The sequence below is a fragment of the Opisthocomus hoazin genome, chromosome 5 (assembly GCF_030867145.1).
Source record: "Opisthocomus hoazin isolate bOpiHoa1 chromosome 5, bOpiHoa1.hap1, whole genome shotgun sequence".
Lineage (NCBI taxonomy): Eukaryota > Metazoa > Chordata > Aves > Opisthocomiformes > Opisthocomidae > Opisthocomus > Opisthocomus hoazin.
Window position 1 is genome coordinate 45,460,295 of NC_134418.1, and position 21,788 is coordinate 45,482,082.

Sequence of the window (21,788 nt, forward strand, 5' to 3'; positions counted from 1 at the left end):
TGCAGTTCAGATAGCATTACTAGCTAATTGCTCCCATAAACTTACACCACAAACCCAATCACCTCCACCTTTCATCAAAAACTATTTGATTTTTTTTCTTCAAGCTGAATACTAAAATACATGGATTCTTCCAATCTTGCATTATAATTTCAGAATGGAATTTTTTAAATAAAAAATTGAGTCACTAAAGCTATAACGTATTAAGTTATAGGAATACTCCAGCATCAAAGGCACTATAGGAACAAACAAAAATTACACTACTTCAAAATTATACAAGTGTTGTATACAGTATTCAGTTAAAAGTATGAAGGTCTCATTGGTGAACATCTCGTAGAAGCACACATAAGACATGTTCATAGATCCTACAAGACTCTGAAAGTTGTTATGTGCCATCACCCGCTTCCTAACTGCAACAGAACTCGAGGATGCTAAAAATAACTGATGGTGAGGTGTAATTTCACCGTACACTTTTCTTTCCCAAAAAACTTCTGGAATTTCAGTATCTTTATTTTGTGTAGTGGAAGGTACAGTACACAACAGAATCACAGAATCACTGAATGCTTTGGGTCGGAAGGGACCTTTAGAGGTCATCTAGCCCAACCCCCCTGCAGTGAGCAGGGACACCTTCCACCAGACCAGGTTGCTCAGAGCCGCATCCAACCTGGCCTTGAATGTTTCCAGGGATGGGGCATCTACCATCTCTCTGGGCAGTCTGTTCCAGTGTTTCACCACCCTCATGGTACAAAATTTCATTCTTATACCCAGTCCAAACCTACCCTCCCTTAGTTTAAGGCCATTGCTCCTTCTCCTGTCACAACAGGCCTTGCTAAAAATATTTTCCCCATCTTTCTTATAAGCCCCTTTTAGGTACTGAAATGCTGCAATCAGGTCTCCCTGCAGCCTTCTCTTCCCCAGGCTGAACAGCCCCAACCCTCTCAGCCTGTCCTCACAGGAGAAGTGCTCCAGCCCTCCGATCATTTTTGTGTCCCTCCTTTGGACCCACTCCAACAGGTCCATGTCTTTCCTGTGCTGAGGGCTCCAGAGCTGGATGCAGGACTCCAGGGGGGTCTCACCAGAGAGGAGCAGAGGGGCAGAATCACCTCCCTTGACCTGCTGCCCACGCTTCTCTTGATGCAGCCCAGGATATGGTTGGCCCTCTGGGCTGCGAGATACATAAACCTAACAAATTTCAATAGAAGTAGAAAGAAGTCCAGAGAAATATCAGTGTCTCATATTGAGATTCTCTGACAGCTGTACCATCGTGCATTTTTAACAAGGCAAGACCAACAGAGACCTTAGAAGAATCACTTATAGACTATTCTCCCCCTCTTCTTCTAAATTAGTTGTAAGTAAAAGTAACAGTCAAGAAGCAAAGGAACATAACCCACCCTCCACAAAGCACTGCATGAAACCATTTGGGACTCCAGTCAAACACATTACTGTGACAGTCGTGTCTCTTCAGAAGATGTACAAGTGTGTATATGTGCGAGTGTGTGGATGTGCATTCTCACGTGCATCTACACATTTATGTAAGCATAGACATTTGCTTTACCAGTCAGAGATTTAAGGCAGTGCACAGGTTTTTAACACAGATCCAAGACAGGCCCCATCAGTGCTCTGTTAAACTCTTCTTGTTTATGCTTTGAGAAGGAGTAGATTGCCCAGAGAAAACAGACTAGGTTTGACGATAAGAGGGAAAACCAGACATTTGAGAAAACATCGACATGTGAGGATCATAGGGATGGATATTAAGCATCTGCTGAGGAAAATTAACATAAGTTAGATTTTTATCATTGTGCCATCTATGCTATGGTAGAGCCCAAACACTCCATTTGATTTGCAGCTCCATTATTCCAAACAAATAGAAAAAAAAATCCTTGCCACACAGCTGTAAGATTCCGCTGCGTGAAAAGCAAGGGAGTGCTTTCACACTCCGAAGTAAAAAGAAAACCCCTGCAAAAGAAGGTTGGTTTTGTTTGGTGCCCACCCACCCCTCAAGATATAGCATGTTCTAGGGAAGAAAAATTGGCTATCTTTGTTATTTCTTGTAAAAAATAAATTCAGGTGGTTATTTTTTTCTCCTGTCTTCAAAAGCCTATGCACTTTTATTGCCAGGATCCTAACTTCTGGACTGGAAAAGCAAAATGCTTTCACCTTATGCAGACGCGAATATGAATTAAATATGCTATAATATCATGGCAGCTGCAAAATTACCCAACTAGTCTCATGAAGATTAATTTCCTTTGCTTCCAGACTGTCAAATGGTGATTTCCTTTTCTTATAAGAATATTCAGTGTTTTGATATGTATAACCAGATCCACAGTATTTTGGAACTTCGTGCATCTCAATTTTCTCCCATGAGAAGTGACACATTCCTCAAGTTTGTGAAAGCTGGAAAAAAATTCTAACCTAAAATGAAGAGCCAGATTTAATGAGAAAGAAAGACCAAATTAATCATCGTATCTCTAATGGTTTCCCCATACCCATTTGCGCTGAGTTGTCCAGTACTGTCAGTCCCCACAGCCGGCAAGTGCTTTCAGAGACACATGCATGTACATTGCAGTGAACAGGGCACAGAGCATCCATTAGTAATTAATGAGGAATGAGCAAAGCAACTGGTAACAGTTAAAGCAAGCATTCGCGGACCACTTTGAATAGGTTGCTCTGCATTCTTTTGCAACGAACAGGGAAAGCTGTGATTGGCTCCATATGACTGGCAAAGGTGATGATAACATGACTTATGAGCAACCTGCCAAGAAAAGTATTTTTGTAGCAATACATTACATGTATACATCCAAAGATGCTCCTCTAGAGGCACACGACACGGTAGTTATTCATGTAACTCACCTCGATATTCATGTAAGGGAAGAACTTTTGCAGCCACAAGGCAATCACAGATAGTAGAACTGTGAAGAAAGTAGTGGAATTTACTCAATTCCCATTTTTAAAAACAAATCTCTATTAATGTCAGACCTTGCAACCAGCACAACATGCCAAACTAATTACGCAGGTATCATACTTAAAGCAAGTGATAGAACCTTCCAAGTCAAAAGGAAGAGTCATGCTTGCATCCTGCTGCGTGCCACGTTACCACAAAGGGCTCCTCCTGGCTATTTCCGATCTTTTCCAATCTATTGTAGTCTGGATTCTCTCTTACTAGTCGCACTTTTGGTTGTTTCCTCTTTCAAACTACTTTCCAGATGTTGTTGCTTACCCACTTTTTCCCTGTCACACTGCATCCTTTGCCTGAACTTCTACACCATTCCCGTCTGTGTTTCCCCCTACTATGCAACTCACAATCTAAGTCAAGATTTTGAAACCTGTTGTAAATTACATTAATTGGCAGTTCTTTCATGCAGCTGTGTGCATTTCTTAAGACCACATACTTACAGGGCTTGGGGTGTGTGTCTTTTTTACCTTTTTTGGACAAATTTTATACTGAACCAAATTGCATCTGGTTCCAACACCAGCTGAAGAGTCATGCTGGTACCTTTCAGGGGTCCTAGCAGGGTCAGGTTTATAATTATTTTGTACAGTATTCAAGTGGAAGAGAGATCCACTAGAAACTTGAAAGGAAAACTGGTTTATGCATAACATGCTTGACTACTTCATGGTATCACGGGTAGCTCACAGATTATTTCCTACTTGCTAAATGCAAAAATGCATTAACAAATAAAGAGTTTTAAAAAAACATGAGTCATGAGGTCATCTGGAAAAAAAGTGAGGCTGCATGAGCATGGGCAAAAAGTTTTATTAGCCCTGCAGGAACATTTCTCTTTTTATTTAGAATCAACTCAACCTACATAGTTTAGAAAATAATTATTTAGAAAATAATTTAGGCTATTTTAAAATTATAGTATTAATTTCCACAGTTCCCTTTTTAATATGGCCTCATAAATTAAAAACAAAATCCTGAAAATATTCAAGGAAAATAGGATTAAAACCTAGAAGTCAGACCACAGCATTGTAGCAGACCAAAGTAAAATCGTGAATCTGTCCAATATCTTTGAGTTTTTAAAAAAGCATTCAAGAAAAGATACTATTACTTTATATTTGCCCTACACAATCAGTAAGAAAGTAACTGGGAAGAGAAAATTAGAAGATAACACTTTTCAGCTCGGATATTATAGTGACTTTTTCAATTTAAAACTAGAAAAAAACCCTAGCTTTGTTGGAAAATTATAAAGTGCCATCAAAAGATTTTCTTTTATACATATGCCTGAATCAGAAATCTCAAAACCACTGTGGCAGAATATCTGTAACTAGTAAGGTTGACTGTAGAAGGCATGTTTACCCTGACCTCTAATTCATTTTCCCCAGTGCAAAAGCTAGACTGCAAGTCCAAGAAACATCTATAGTCACAGAGGGAAATTAGAATTGCCTCCACTTGCTCTTTATGTCCCACATACCTTCCAAGAATGTCTTCCCAGAGTGAAAATGGTTGCAGCCTTCTCCTTTCCTGTATCCCCAAACCTGAAATAGCTGAAGACAAGGAAGTAAAAGATATGCAGAAGCTAAGGGCCACACAAATAGAAGCAGAGAATAAATCCAGTGACAGACACATCTCAGGTCCCAGCCCCAAGGTCGTCTACTGCATTCAGTGACCAGGGAAGAAAACGAAGCCTTGCTCATTGCAAGATCTGTGCCTCCTGTCCCCGCTTCCCCTCCCCTCCCCTGTGTAGTACTCTGGGTCTCTCCTATACCCTTTCCCCTCTTTCATTCATCACTTTCCTTCTTCTGATTTCTCCCCTGAACTGCTTATTCTCCTAAACATTTCAGAATATTTTTTATAGCGTTTTTAAAATTTTCTTTCCTATCCCTCTCACCCACCTAACTGGAGATACATCACACCTCTCATGCCAGCTTCCGTTAGCAGCTGGTTGAACAGCAGCACACGCCTATGGCTGGCTTGGAGGTATGGATGTGCTGCCTGGCCAGTCAGTACGTGTTTGCTGACTGATCAATCGCCGGAACAAATAACACCAATGACTGTTGAGCTCACACAAATTCTCCTCCTTCAATGAGAGCAATAATGGTGGTCTCCATCCAGTTACCAATTCCCACAAAGATTGTAGGATCATAGCATCCTTCAAAACTCTATCCTTCTGCCAAAGCAATTTTAAATTAGTTACTGTTTTAAAAAAATACCCACATTTGTTAAATTGTGGAAACAGTGAAAAATGTAGTATGTACAAATGGTTGTCTCCATGCATAGAAAAATAGATTTCATATAGACTCTGCCTGCATTTCACATTCTGTTGGTCTTTACTATACATTTTGAAGGTAAACAGGCTGACAAGTAGCTTTCTTTTCATGTCCGGTAGAAGAATGATGCCACTTACTCCAGTCCTTATAGCTCTTTGAGCTGTGAGCCTCTATCGGCAACCTTTTCATAACTTTTAAAAGACAGTATACTAATTGATTTATAGTTGAATACTAAAATGCATCCAAAATAAAAATATTAATTGTTTTCATCTGTTTCAATAACAGATTCTACTCACATTTCCTCCAAGGGCATATACACTATAAAATCAGGCCAACCAATGCTCTATCAAAATGAGTACATATGTCATTGATTTAAATTTTCCTACACAATTTTTCTTTTACTTGTTGTGTTACCAGATTTCTAAAACAAAGTTCCTGAAAACAAGGAGCTTGGACAGGGTCTTCAGTTTAAATTAATGAATGCTTGAATGCAATGAAGCTCTACTGGTTTACATCAGCAGATCTAAGAGATGTTGTGCACAAAATATTGTGGTTTGAAAAGTAATGTTGCTACAATTAAATTAACTTGTAATAAGACAGAAATTATATGCATTTTTTAGGATTATATATAAAACCCTGACAAGCACGACTTTTCTGAGGCTTGTCATTGCCCCAACATGGCTTTACAGTGATTCACCAGCCTGCTAGCCAATCTATAATAAATTAGAGAGCTTCGGTTGCATCCAGTGTTCAAAAACGCTTGGGTTCAATTACCATCAAATCAACTAATAAAAAAGATAAATATTTTTATTTTTTAAAAGAACTTGCATTATCGATTAGACTGTGTGGTTTAAATCAGCTTTGGAATTTGGACAAACAAATAAGGACTGTTTTACATAGCCAGCTGCACATCAAAAGTAATTTTGCAACACAAGAATTTTCTGGCCAGACCTGCCTTTTAGACAGTTATAGATCCCAGTGGAGGCATGGGAAGACCAGAGTTCAAATTCAGTTTACTATGGCAGTTCTCCCAGCTCTGAATCTTTGCCATGTGACTGGCAATGCTTACTGTCACCACAGGGGAGTCTTAAAAGGGAAAAGTCGTAGCTCTGACATTGAAAGAAAAAGCAAATACTACCATACATAACTCATATAAGAGCAGAATGTTTCTCAGTAGAATTTCAAGCTATGTCTTAGCATTGCGCAGGTATTCCATTATTGCTTGAGAATGACAGCAAACACAGAATAAATTTTATTACACAGGAAAGTGCATTTGTCAGCTTATCTACCTCACTGAGCATACCCTGAATAAACTAGATATGCCATGAGGAAAAGGTAAGAGATACTATAACGAAGTCTGCATTAGTGAGCAGCATGGTACAATAGAACTGGGTCTACTGAAGTCACTAACATTGAAGTATCTCTTGAAGTAGCACTTACTGTACCGACAGCATGAAGGACCTGACATCCCTACATATATATGCCTTTTGTGGGGTTCTGTTTCAGAATTGCTCTAGCATGGGGCTGTGGATGGAACACCAATAGAGTCTGGAGTGTAGTAGGTGCACTCCTGGAGCACAAGTTTCGCTTGAAAGGAATCCATATTTTGTCCTCTGGGACTTCACTGTGATACAAACCAAAAATGCAGCAAGTGGAGGCCACTGTGAGGTTTGTTTCAAAAGCATACTTCTGATCTGGACTGCCATATACATGTACCTGAGGCTGAAAAGCATGAAAAAGTGTTCCAGGGTAAACAAACCAGCACCTATTACGATAATTCTCAAATCATGGATGTACATGATCACATGCAATGGGTTGACCACTTCTGTGCCTGTCTTAGGGCCAATGCAATATTTGGCATTTGCTTGAATAAGTAGCATTTTAATTTTTTTTTTTTTGTGACCCTTCCAAGTCCTTTTCCCCCATATTCACCATTATTCAACCAGTTCTACCAATTGCTATTATTTTGTGGTTTTCACATTAATTATAATGTAGGGAGACTTCTTTCTCTGTTAGCTTCTTTTAGTGAATTATCTATTCCGTATTCAGCATCATGAACTTCAACATACAGACTACGTGTTTATATCAATATAACTTGAATATTGTTAACCGATCTGGAGTCAAATAAGAAACGGGAACCTGGCATTGCAATCTACTATTGGTCAGATTTACCCCTACAATACATTTCTTATATACCTACACACCAATAAGCAACTGCAACACAGAGGTTAGCTAAGAGAATTTTAAGTGACCAGGTACAGCTGTAGCAGCTCTCCATAACTGGAAAGTATCACAGATGAGGAGTGACAATAAACCTAAATTCATGATACCGCCATTATACTGTGCTGGCTGTTTGTGAGATCAGCCAATCTATACTAAATAAAGAAAGAGTGTCTAAATCTGGCCAGTGCACAATAAAAGCCAAGATGAGTATAAATGCTATTGTCATATAAGCTTGTTGAGAAATCAAAATACAGCGTAATAACGCGATTGGGGTAGCGTGATTTGCAGGCAGAAACTGTGCAATTCCCTAGCTGATTTCTATTTAAATTTTTGCAGGAGCTAAGTATACAGCTTTCTATGCCAAAAACACAGCAAATATAAGCAGATTGACAAGATACTTATTTTGTAGCAGTTTTGTGGAGCAGTCACCAATACTGACCCAAACAACCTCTTTTTAGATTCTTCAGTTTTACTCATTCATACAACTGGAAGCAATGACCTCTCCTCAGCTTTAGCATAATGGTGGTTAAGCATTTAATCCAAACCGCTGGCAAGCTAGTAAGCATAGCTAATCACAAAGTTGAGGAACTGATCTGTTCACAGGCTGACCCTGCTATAAGAAACATTATATACTACGTCTTCTGTCACGTTTGAAACTCTACAAACTCATAGATGCAAAATCATAAAGTGTAATGAAAGATTACTGTTAATGAGCAAGACAGATGATTTCCATCCAACGAATTATTGAGATTTTGTACAGGTCTCTTCATAGTCAAATTTATCTAGATACTTTAAAAACAAATGGAAATAATGTCAAATGACAGCCAATTTGTACAGCATATGAATAGACTTGGAAAACTCTCCCTGCAACAATCTTCAGCTCTGCATTTTTTTAACAATTCAGCATCCTTCTCAACAACAATACAAATGCTATTGATGGGTCTCCTTGTAAAAAGCTGTCTCCAGCTCTATGTTGTAGCATCAGTGACAGCTATGACAGTACGGCTTTGGCATTTAAAGGTGTTTTCGCTATCAAAAGAAAAAAAGTGTTAAGCTGAACAGAATGCTTCAAGAGTTTCAGAGAATATAGGAATTTTTCATCTTTAGGTCACTCTTTTCATCTTTAGGTCACTCTTCACCTCCAGTCAGGTGATCACTAGCTGGTGTGACAATGACTCCAATAGAGCAGACTGGTGTTTTAATACTAACTGGTAGATAATCGGCCATATAAATAAAATTATTGCTATAGATGCTGGCATTTGTGAAAAAGCCAGCCAAGAGTTCAAAGACTGCATGAGCATAAAAAAACCCCACATACTATATTTCTTCAAATTACTTTTATAATATATTTTAAATCTACACTGCTGATGGCACTATAGTTTAAGAACATTTAAACTTGTTTCAACAAGCTAACTGCAGGATGAGAAACAATTCTGCTGAGGTATCAGTGGGCACGGTATTTTGTTAATTATCCTGCCAAAAAGCAGAGCGATTAATCTCACTAAGTGCCAAATACGGGGAACATTGTACAAACACTGCTACATGTATTGAACCTGTTCTGTGTAATCACCAGATTACAGACCTGTCAGTCTGCACGTGCAGAGCCTAAATTCATATGCAAAATGATGGAAAAGCTGGTCTACACAAGATACATGCACAGAATAAAATAATGAATTTTGGCAAGACATAATTGTAATTGCCAAGTCAAAACCGTAGTCATATTTCTTAAAACAATTTAAAAGACATACATCTGACATATGACTTCTACATAGAATCACAATTAGGTTATTGCTTCCTATGCATGACTGTCACTTATTTTTAAAGCCGTTGCAAAATTTCTTTTCAGAAAGAAAAGTAGTGTGTCATTTTTACCCCTCAGACTGAGAAAATTCACAAATGCTGAAGTTCTGGAAAAATATTACAAACATTTCAAATAGTTTATTTGCATGTTTTTCATCTAAATGAATTTTTCAGCGTTCACAAATTGTAAAAGTTACAAGGCAGTACGTTCATAAGCAAGACTTCTTCAACTACTTCACAGCTCTAGCTATTTGGGTTCCATGCAGCACAGATTTTTATCTGTGATGAGATTATATTTCAATGATACAGCTTGGCAACTGCACTAGAAAAAGTTATAAAAATGAGAAGGTATGTCACAAGATCACGGTCTTCAGAAAGAATAGGGCTATTACTCTACCACAGCTAGTCACCTACCAATCTGATGGCAAAATAAAGCATTTCTATTATTTATAGCAAATCAAAAATGTCCATTAAGGAAAATGCATCTGAATTTTTCTTTCCTTTTTTTTTTTTTTTTTTTTTTCCCATTCCTTGTTAAAGTATTTTCTATAAAGAAAACAAGACTGTTAGGGAAACCAAATTTTTCATTCAGAAGATAGAAAAAAAAGCGTAGGTCATTCTCCAGATATGTTAGATTCTATTTTCAGTGGGCAAAATGTAGTTTACATCTTAATATTCTTTCTAGATTAGGAAAATCCCTACTTGGAATCAGCTCTTCATAGTACAATGGCAACAGTCAAACTGAGCCTCCATGTGAGCGTATAGGCTCACTGAGTTATTCATAAAGGAAGGAAGGACAAACTTGTTAAAAAGTTAACAAAGTTAAAAGGAGGAGAACGTATTTTGATTCATTCCCCTCGTTGCACCACAGCCAAAGGGACCGCTGTCCTCATGGGGAGAGTGAGAAGACACCAGTTTTCTAAAAGCCCAGAGGGCTAGAAGTGGATAACAACCAAAAGTGATGGCTTGAAGCCATCAGTACATTTCTTTCATTTACAAAAAGAACTTCAATATGTGCTTGAAATGCTTTGTTTTAATTTGTTAGCTGTTCTGCAAAGATCTCTTGATAATACAGAATCTTTCCACAATAAATGTTGGCCAGAACAAGTTTACTCTAGAGTTTTACTCTATCATTGAGCGTTTACAAAATAAAATAAATTTAAATAAGTAAGGTTGGCCAAATTCAAACCACAAATCAGAAAACCACCAAGTAGGACCATCCTCCCTGCCAAAGCTTAATGTGACCTAATGGGAGAGCTGTAAGAGGTTAGAGTTGGTTTTTATGCAGCTTCATGTAATATTTGGCAAACCGAAGGGGCTGGGCCAGGACTCCTGATCCTTAAACAAACATTTGATGTAATTTTTTTTCACTTTTTCATCATAATAATACTCTGCATTCTGCCCTCCTATGACCTCAGCCCCTTTTCCCCAGGGTGGGTCGGATTTAGGACCTCCTTCCTCACTTACGAGTGCCATTTGAATCAGCCCCTTCCAGATGTGTTTCACCTCCACCCACAACCGGCCCTGCAGGTCCAGCAAAGTGCAGAGAGGGAAAGGACCGCAGGGAGAAGGAGCTGTGCCCTGGCAGCACATCAGTTGGCTTGCAACTTCTCGCTGAGTTTATTATTCATAGCACTGGTGGGAGGGCAGGGGGCAGGGTGACTCACACAACATCTTGTCTAAATTGAAAACCAATACCAATCCACACCCCCGCAACCGAGAAGCAGAGCTGCGGTGGGTCACTGTGGTCAGTTTTGCTTCCAGTGGATGTCTGGGCCCCAGGGACTTGCCGCTCCAGGCTAAGCAGGTCACTCACCATCATTAAAACAAGAGAGAATGGCAAGATTATCTTTCCCTCCAACCCCTTAAAAGAAGCAATCTCCACTGCATGTTTTCTCTGTAAGAAGCAACATTAATGTTTGCAAAAAAGAGTGAGAGTCAATGTGAAGTCTCTCAAATTGTTTTTTAATTTGTATGAACCATATAGAAAACTGTATAAAAAACCCCAGCATTCCAATTTAGTGCTACTTTAATATGCAAACTTAAATAACTGACATGTATAGATAAATACTTAATATTACTTAATATGTAAAATGAAATAACTACTAATGCTACTGTAATATGTAAAATTAAATAACCACCTTACTAGCATAGATGCAATTAGAAAAGGGTATGTTATTTAGCCTGAACTCCACAATATTTCAAATGCCAATGAACAAGAACATTATGGTCCTAACTACAGATTGAGAGAGTAAGGCAGAAATAAAATGGTACTTTCTTTCCAGTACTGCTACAGAAAAAAAAATAGTTTAACCGTACTGAATTTAATAGTAAAGTATTTGCATAAAAAGGAGTTAACACGCTGTTCCAAGCATCTTTTAAACTAACAGCTCCAGGGTTTTTGCCACAGAGAAATTCACTACCTCAAGATACGTGTGTATCTTCAAAGGCAATTGTATGACTTCTACTCGTCCCGTTGTCCTGGTTTTCTCACTGTTTAACAGTTCTGTTTAATCTTGTCTTCAGTTTGCCCCCTCAGTGTTATTTTTGGTGACCAAATACCTAATCCTGTTGTCAGCACACCCTACCCTGAAAAGGGGTAGGGGCAAAGTAAAGAACTACACAACCCCGGCACCTGGAATAGGTGCTCCCAGCTGGATGGGGAGCTGGGATGGGGAGCCATCAGTGCTAGTCCAGGGCTGCCAGGAACCTGCTTACTTGAGGAGTGATAGGAAGTTCCCGGGATGCTCATGGTTGTTTCAGTCACCTGGAGCGAAGCAAATGCAATGAGGACAATAGAAAATGGTCCTGCCTATCCGCTGCTGCAGCTTCTACCACCCAAGAGCTCCTTCCTGCCTGGGATCCACCAGGGAGGCTCCACGTTTCCTGCTCAAGAGTGCCACAGTGGCCCCAAGTGGTAAATAAGGAAAACTTCAAGCAGAAACCTGCAAGTCTTCCTGCGGAAGAGCCAAATCCTAAATTAAAGGAATGTGTGACAAAGCTGCCAAAAGTGTGGCACTTGGCAGCTCTTCCAGCTGCCTTCTACTGCTTCCCTTCTAGCCCCCAAAGTATCTGTGATGTGAGTAAGGGGCGCTCTTAAGTAGCTGCTGGCCTTTTCCCACTGCAACTGCTTGGAAGGGGACTCTTGGCTTCTTCAGGCACCACTGGGTTAAGGCAGAGAATGTGGCTCCTGGGCCCTCTGCCCAATTCCTATTCAGGTGGTGGAAAGCAGCACAGGAGATGGCTGGCTCTTTCTGAATTCAGGAAAGCTTCTAACAAAACTAGAAGAAAATAAAGCACCAGCCAAAAACCTCTGCCCTTGCTTTCTCCCAACCCTTATGTCAATTGGAGTTAACTCCCACTGAACTATATATCGGCTAAGGGCAGGCTATCTCACTCCCTTCACATCTGTTTCACAAACCAGCGTCCACCCTGAGGTACTGACTGTGCCTTCACAACCTTCCTTCAGCACCTTCCATCCCCACACCTTGGAAGTGAGAGATGTAGTCTTTAGCTGCTTTCCCTGTAGGTAGCACGCTTGCTCTTCACCCAAGTCACCAAAGCCATAGTTAGGGAAACATCTCTCCCACCTCACCCTTGCTTATAAACTGTCTCCATCTGGCTAAAATTAAGTTAAAATTCTTTCTTCTCAGCTTAGATTGATATTTCTAATATTTCATTTCCAGAGGGGGGAAAAAACAGCAAATTACCAGTGTTTCATATTATGTTACACTCTCCATTGAACTGAACATCTCACTGACTCCTTTCCACCTAAGGATAATTGTGCTTTATCCATTAACATTAAAAAAGTGTAAGTATATGCCATCTTTTACCCCAAAAGCAGAGCACTGTACAAATACACAGGTATTCAATCAACACAGCTAGCTACAAACCAATGGAAAATGGCTATTTACACACACAAAAGACACCTCATGGAAGAGCAGAATAAAAATGGAAATATATCATACCTAAGTTATCAAAAGGATAATTTAATTATTCAAAATGTAATTGCAGTTGGCATAGACACATACACACAATATTTATAAAATGTTTGAAATGTGTGGGCAATGCTTTCAAATCTTGCTGATACCATGAGGGGATCAGGCATGTGATTATTGATTGAGAGGAAAAAGCAGCACTGCATTATTTCACATTAACTCTTGCAGTTCTTCGGAACATCCCATCCTGCAACCGATCAGATGTTACTCTGTTGAATTTGAAATATCTGACATATAAAACAGCACACCGTAACAAACGGTAGCTCTTTATTTTTTAATTTTTTACAGACCAGAAGATACAGCTTGGTCTGGGGATTTAGGTTCCTATCCCTACTGTGTCATTGGCTAATCGTGTGAAATCAGCAAAGTATATTAACCCCTGTAGTAATCCCTACTGGTAAAAAACTACCTTTTGTGACCTCTGAATGAAATGTAAGATGTTGTTATTGCTGAGGTGACCTGAGGAATAACCAGAGCTATGTTAGGGAAACAATTTTTACATTTCTAAACAATAGACAGATATTTCTATAGAAGATATAGATTAGATATATTAAGACCTAAATCCATTCTTTGAGTAACCTATCATTACAAAGACCATTCAGAAAGCTGTAGCCCAAAGACCGTTTTACACGACAGATGTCTTTGACAATTAGGCACTTCACAGATACAATTTAAATGTGTTTCTGTACTGAATTTTTAATTGCATCTTGCCAATATATTTTTAATAGAAGCTGTCTTAACAGGGAAATGTACAGAATCTAGTTTAGCATGGAAGACAGTCATTCATCTGCTGGAAATTGAATTTCCTCCCTTTTATAAGAATGTATAAAACTTTTGAGGGAGTGGGATACTGAGGAGTGCTGCTCTAACATAAAGCGAAGACTACACTGGTCTGTACTCAGATCTCTCATGAATTGGTGTTTAATGTTCAGTGGCTTCTAATGTAAACTTTATCATATGGGTGAAAAGCGGCATATCAGCATACAGTACAGATGCTTCCCATGAAATCAGTTTGTTTCAGAACCTTGAAAAACACCAGAGCTGAGACTGCTGCTTACACCACATATCACCTAGGCATGGCAACCCAAAGAGTAGGAAAGCACTGGTTATCGTTACACAGCCTGCTATTGTATCACATGAAAGATAGGGGCCGAGAATAGTAATTTTTTACAAGTGTACAGAACATTCAAATCTGCTTAAACACAGGGATTTTGTAGAAGAGGATCAGAAAATTAAAGCTGCTGTTCTACACATCCCAAACAAAAGTAGTTCAGCAACACGGTGGTACCATAATTGCATCAGGGGCCCTGTCAGAAAATTATTGAATAGCTGAAGCATTAGGTATTTTAAAATTTATTATATTTTGTGACCAAACTGGCAACTGCAGAGGGGTTGGGACTATATTACAGTGTAATAAAAACCTCATAAAACATTTAAACAAACTCACACATCTGCAGAGAGATGGGAGGTATTATGTAATGTAAGTCATTGCTAAAGTCACCTCTCACCCTCCTAGCTGCTGCAGGAGCAATGTTCAGTATAAAGTGCCTCTGTGGTTTCTCACTCTGTCTCACTCACCCCCGCCCCCAATACACACAGACACACTCTCATGTACGGATGTTATTTACATAAGTGACACCCTGGTGCTGGGAGTGGTTTGGTGCTTTTTTCCAACAAAAAAGGTCAAAAATAAGAAAAATGAACAAACCTGGAATGATGTTAGTTTCAAATAAACAAGTGTAGCGAGACAAGTAAACAAGAGAGATCCAAAGGTCATTTTATCTTACTCCCTGTAGTAAGGAAGTCTTGGATATAAGTCTTTCCTTTAACTCTTATCTAACAACCTCCAAAGGATTTCACTGCATTTAATAAAGACTATTCCATGGACAAATTCTTGACCTACATCCTAGGCTGGCATTCCTATTGTGTTTGTTCCTAGAAAATTTAACAACTGCTCTACAGCATTCCTTTTGCAGCTTGCCAGAAAGCTTATGTCTCAATTATATGCAAATATGGATGATAATGTGTGAGGTAGGATCCACAATTTCACTCAAGGGACTACCTCAAAACCAGTCCAACAATCAACAAGCCTCTGTCCAAACCACAAAAGACAATGAGAGATGAGTGCTTGGAATGTTTTAAAAAATTATGGCCGCCAAATTGTTTGAAGGCAGTCAGGAATGTATACTGAGGACTCATTAGAGTTCCTCCCTGGCTGCTCTCCTCACTGCAGCATATTCAGATCAGCTCCCAGAAGGCCCTTGACGAAATATTAAGTTACTGAGCTGGAAAAAACAAATATCTTCAAAGTTTCATTTCTTTCATTCTTGATTTCACACTGACCTATTCTGAGACATGACACAACATGGGATATGAAACACTCTGCAATGCAAAACAGCATAACCACCACCTTTTCTACTATTGAAAATATGGTTATTTTTGCCAGCTGGAAGCTGAGCAGAAGCTTTGTAAAACTCTGAAGTCCTTTGTAGCCTGGTGGTTTATGTGAACAGATATTATCTTAGAATACTGAAAACTTCCATGCACTTTGTTAATTCACTTCTTGTCTCTCCAGCTTTTATCTTCTAACTTAAAAATTGCATTTTCACTTATAAAGGTGCAGACCAACAGCGCCAATAGCCCAAACTCTGTAAGCAGTAAAGCCACTCTGTAAGTGGCATTATATGCTTATTCCTCCTCTTCTAGCAACATCTCATTAGTAAGAATATTCTAGCACAGGATAAAGAGAAGGGGATGAATGCCTGAAAAATTCTACATGTAATGGTGATTTCTAGGCTGCTAAGTTGTTCCTGAAGAACAGTTCAAACACAACAATCTCTTCCCAACTTCAAAAACATTTTTCTGAGCTATCGTGAAATAAAACTGGAAAAGCTACGACCTGATTGCCATCACGGAAACTTGGTGGGATGAATCCCACAACTGGAATGTAGCTCTTGATGGCTACAGGCTGTTCAGAAGGGACAGGCGAGGAAGGAGAGGCAGGGCTGTTGCCCTTTACATCAAGAAAACATTACAGAGTGAAGAGCTGTCCCTGAAGAATAACCACGAGCAGGTCGAAAGCTTATGGGTAAGAATCAGAGAGAGAGGCAACAAAGGGAACCTAGTGGTTGGTGTCTACTACAGGCTGCCAGATCAAGAGGAGCTGACAGACAAAAGCGTTCTTCCTCCAACTCCAGGAGGCTTTGCGCTCACAGGCTCTCGTCCTACTGGGGGACTTCAACCACCTCGACATCTGCTGGAAAATCAACACGGCAAGCTGTAGGCAATCCAGCAGGTTCCTAGAATGCATTGAGGACAACTTCTTAAGCCAGGTAATAAGCACCCCTACCCGAGGGGATGCAATACTAGACCTCATGGTCCCCAATGTGAGTGAGCTTGTTGGGGATGTCAAGATCGGAGGTAGCCTGGGCTGCAGTGACCACGCACTGGTGGAACTAACGCTACTGAGGGAAATGGGAATAACGAAGAGCATAGTCAGAACCCTAAATTTTAGGAGGGCAAATTTCCAGCTCTTCAAGGAGATAGTCAGAAGGACTCCCTGGGAAACGGTCCTCAGGGACAGGGGAACAGAACAGAGCTGGCACGTCTTTAAGGATGTATTCCACAGAGCACAAGAGCTCTTGATCCCCAAGTGTAAGAAGTCGGGCAGAGAAGGGAAGAGACCGGCATGGCTGAGACAACAGATGCTGGTCAGACTAAGGAAGAAGAGGGAACTGCACAGGCAGTGGAAGCAAGGACTGGCTTCCTGGGAAGAGTATAGGGAAGCTGCCCGGTTGTGTAGGGATGCGGTCTGGAAGGCCAAGGCACAGCTGGAGCTGAACTTGGTAAAGAATGCGAAAAATAACAAGAAGGGCTTCTACAGGTATGTCAGCTGGAAAAAGATGGTCAAAGAAAGCATACCCCCGCTCATGAGCGATACCGGCAAACTGGTAACAGCAGATGAGGAGAAAGCTGAGGTACTCAACAACTTTTTTGCCTCAGTCTTCACTGGCAACCTCTCTCCTCACCCCTCCCGAGTCAATGAATGGCATGAAGGAGACCAGGAGGGTAAAATCCCTCCAGCTGTAAGTGAAGACCAGGTTTGGGACCTCCTGAAGAACCTAAACGTACAGAAGTCCATGGGACCTGATGAGATGCATCCCACAGTCCTGAGGGAACTGGCTGATGTAGTCGCCAAGCCACTCTCCATGATATTTGAAAAGTCATGGCAGTCAGGGGAACTCCCCAGTGACTGGAAAAAGGGAAACATGTGCCCCTTTTCAAAAAGGGTAGAAAGGAAGACCCTGGGAACTACTGACCTGTCAGTCTCACCTCCGATCCTGGGAAGATCATGGAACAGATCCTCCTAGAAGATATGCTAAGGCACATGGACGCCAGGGAGGTGATTCGAGACAGCCAGCATGGCTTCACCAAGGGCAAGTCCTGCCTCACCAACCTAGTGGCTTTCTATGATGGTGTAACAACAAGGGTGGACAAGGGAAAACCAATGGATGTCATCTATCTGGATCTTTGTAAAGCCTTTGACATGGTCCCCAACAACATCCTTCTCTCTAAATTGGGGAGCCATGGATTTGATGGGTGGACCATTCAGTGGATAAGGAATTGGTTGGATGGTCGCAGCCAAAGGGTAGTGGTCAATGGCTCAATGCCCGGATGGAGACCTGTGACGAGTGGAGTCCCTCAGGGGTCCGTACTGGGACCGGTGCTGTTCAATATACTTATCAATGACACGGACAGCGACATCAAGTGTACCCTCAGCAAGTTTGCAGATGACACCAAGCTAAGTGGTACGGCTGACACACCAGAAGGACAGGATGCCATCCAGAGGGACCTGGACAAGCTGGAGAGGTGGGCCTATGTGAACCTCATGAAGTTCAACAACGCCAAGTGCAAGGTCCTACACCTGGGTCGGGGTAATCCCCAGTATCAATACAGGCTGGGGGATGAAAGGATCGAGAGCAGCCCTGCTGAGAGGGACTTGGGGGTACTGATAGACGAAAGGCTGGACATGAGCCGGCAATGTGCACTGGCAGCCCAGAGGGCCAACCGTGTCCTGGGCTGCATCAAGAGAAGCGTGGCCAGCGGGTCGAGGGAGGGGATTCTGCCCGTCTACTCTGCTCTGGTGAGACCTCACCTGGAGTACTGCGTTGAGCTCTGGAGCCCTCAGCACAAGAAGGACATGGAACTGTTGGAGCGGGTCCAAAGGAGGGCTACAAAAATGACCCGAGGGCTGGAGCACCTCTCCTATGAGGACAGGCTGAGAGAGTTGGGCTTGTTCAGCCTGGAGAAGAGAAGGCTGCGGGGAGACCTGATTGCAGCCTTTCAGTACTTAAAGGGAGCCTATAGGAAAGATGGGGACAATCTTTTTAATAGAGGCAACAGTGACAGGACGAGGGGTAATGGTTTTAAACTAAAACAGGGTAGGTTTAGGCTGGATATAAGGAAGAAATTCTTTACAATGAGGGTAGTGAAACACTGGAGCGGGTTGCCCAGAGAGGTAGTGGAGGCCCCATCCCTGGAAACATTCAAGACCAGGTTGGACAGGGCTCTGAGCAACCTGATCTAGTTAGTGGTGTCCCTGCTCGCTGCGGGGGGGTTGGACTAGATGACCTCTAGGGGTCCCTTCTGACCCAAAACTTTCTATGATTCTATGATTCTATGAAAACAAGCCATGTATTAAAAAAGCTGCTGAAGACATCTAAACTCTAAATAACTTACCTGTGTCTCTCTCAGCTACCAGATAAATTTGAATAATATATGAACGGATAAATTTTCACAGTATCTCTTGTTTACCAGTCTACTGTAACATCATTTTGCGATCATGGATTGAAGGAGTTCTGAACTTTTTAATATTTTGAACGAGACCTTGAAAGAGGAGTTCCAGCTTTATCAGCTTATATAATGAAACCAGATTAGCTCATCTTTGAGACTCTTCTTAAATCCTCAGTAATTTGTTCTTTCTTAAGTCAGGTCAGCTCTGTGCTTCACTGAAGAGCTCCCCATTACACCATATAGTGTAACAGAGACACCTGGGTGCAACAGCTTTTGAGTACGAGGGGCATTCATAACACCTACTTTTGGGAGTTGACTGAAGACTTTCCAATGCCTGTGACTGGTAAAGCTCAATTTCTCCTTCAGGGGTTTTGAAAGATCAATGTACACTTCAAAATTACAGCATAAGACCACATAAAATAAGCTCCCGGTCTTACAGTTTTGGGATCTAGCCTAGCTTGACTCTGTAGGGAATGTGTTATCTCTGCTCAGTCCTTTAGGCAGATCATTGTCAGCATGGTTCCCACAAGAATTTAAAATATTTCTGGACTAGTCATAGCTTCACAGCTTTAAGGCTGTGTGGAGACCTTATTGCAGCCTTTCAGTATCTAAAAGGGGCTTGTAAGAAAGATGGGGAAAATATTTTTAGCAAGGCCTGTTGTGATAGGACAAGGAGCAATGGCTTTAAACTAAGGGAATGTAGGTTTAGACTGGGTATAAGGCAGAAATTTTTTACGACGAGGGTGGTGAAATACTGGAGCAGTTTGCCCAGAGAGGTACTGGAGGCCCCATCCCCGCAAACCTTCAAGGCCAGGTTGGACGGGGCTCTGAGCAATCTGGTCTAGTTGAAGATGTCCCTGTGCACTGCAGAGGGGGTGGGCTAGATGACCTCTAAAGGTCCCTTCCAACACAAAGCATTCTATGATTCTATGATTCACCAGCTTATAAAGGCATTCAAGGAGCCAGTATGCTGGTTTGGGCATAGAAAAGCTTAGCAGCACTGTTGCCATCATGCCTTCATTCTTAATCACTTCTTGGTATGGCTGCTAAGAGTGATTTATGTTAGTATTTTATGATTGTCTCTCATCAGTCCAGCAGTTCCAAATTAAGCTTCTGTCCAAGATAAAGGCTACATGGACAAAACAAAAGCTTTAAATTACCTTTGTTGACATTAAAAGATTTGAAATGCCAATGATGAATTAGATACTTTCTAGGGTTGATGTCATTTTTCTGTACTGAATATTTTAAATACATCATTGTTAGCATTCTAACGTACAGAATAAAAGTCATACAAACATACATACACGCATGTATATATAGCCCAGTAACCTACCTGAAAGGAGTCCTGGTGAATATTTATGGAAAAAAAAAAAAAAGAAACAGGCAAGCATAAGTGATACTTTTCAGACACACACTCTCCCACGTGTAGTCATGTGTGACTTAGTTTCTGAGCTATTCATGTCATCTTCCTTCCCTTTCTAAAGGGCATTAAAATAATTTGAAGTTCGTATAAAATTACAGTTCTATAGAACAACTTACAGTGATATATTTCCTCATTGGAAATAGAAGATTTACACTTCATTATCATACATATAAAATCAAGGTCAACAGATAATACAATACAAAAATTCTTCCTGAATTCAGTGGAGATCATGAATGTAGTATAGTCCTGTAAAGGAGAGAGGTTTGAATTGAATAAATACAAAATAATGATGAGAAGTACAGTTCAAAACTTTTAACTCACAGCAACTTAGTTTAAAATATGATGTCAGCTGAGAAGTCTTGTGTTAGCTTCAGTGTGAGACGGATCAGACCGTAAAGATTTGGGTAGCTGATGCACAACACAACTACTACATCTTAATCAATTCTATAGTAATGTATGTTAATGTTATCTCAAAGAATTGCTAACACACCTAATAGACAACAATCACAGTGTTTTCTTATTTGTGGACAAACTGGTATTTTTTATTTCATTAAAATTAAGTTAGAGTAATCAGTCACTGATTTCCACTACTGTTGGAAAGGCCACTTTTTAAAACTTTCAGTGCAAGCTCAGTAAGTTCTCCATATCCTACATAAGTAAAATGGCATTTTTAGTAAAGCCTCTGATGAAACCATTTACATATATTTCTAATGTAGAAACAAGCTGCTTAAATGAATTTTTCTTTTCATTATTGTTTCATGTTTTATCCCACTTCCTGGCTCAGACTTGAATACTCAGTTTAAAAATCTTTCTCACAATTTGCAAGTTAGAGCACACTTCAAAATGTTTGCAGGATTTTTCCTGCCTGCTGTCAAGTACCACGTATAGGCATATGATGCAAATGCCCCGTTGTTAGAGATGCATCAAATGCCATCATACAGAAACCTTTTTTCAGCTCTAACTTAACATTTTCTCAAGATTACAAAAGTACACATTATTTGATGTTCAAGTATGTTCTAAAATATGATAAACATATATTTACCAACAAAAGCACATGTTCATGCCTGTAAGACAGAATATCAATGAGTTGCATCTTACAGCAAAGCATGCTCCAATGTTTCATAGTAGCACAGTACACAGTTACCATCTGTGTATTAAAAAATGTATAAATACCATTTGTAACGCTACAGTTAATCATAAAAGACCACCAGAGCTGCTAGAAAAAAAAACCTGAAAAGTAATGTGACATCAAAGATAAAAAAAAATACATAGATATTCAAGGAAAATACATTTTGCCTTAAAGGGTTTCATCTCCTTTAAGTGAGAGATTTTTCACCCTATTAAGG

At 40.3% G+C, this 21,788-nt stretch overlaps 1 protein-coding gene across 10 annotated transcripts in view; it reads right to left on the reverse strand.

Moving 5' to 3' along the window:
- ANAPC10 (anaphase promoting complex subunit 10) overlaps nucleotides 1-21,788 on the reverse strand; it is a 190,828-nt gene that overhangs the window by 103,494 nt on the left and 65,546 nt on the right. For 5 of the 10 annotated variants that reach the window (XR_012764014.1, XM_075421060.1, XM_075421061.1 and 2 more), the window contains 2 exons: nucleotides 4,410-4,482; nucleotides 2,848-2,906 (listed from right to left, as the gene is read on the reverse strand). The exons of the other annotated variants lie outside the window; for them this stretch is intronic. Coding sequence is in view for 4 of the 5 variants with exons in the window: in XM_075421060.1 (XP_075277175.1) it covers nucleotides 2,848-2,906; nucleotides 4,410-4,482 (132 nt within the window). In the remaining variant the exon portion in view is untranslated. The remainder of the gene's footprint in view (nucleotides 1-2,847; nucleotides 2,907-4,409; nucleotides 4,483-21,788) is intronic. 10 annotated transcript variants of the gene reach the window in all.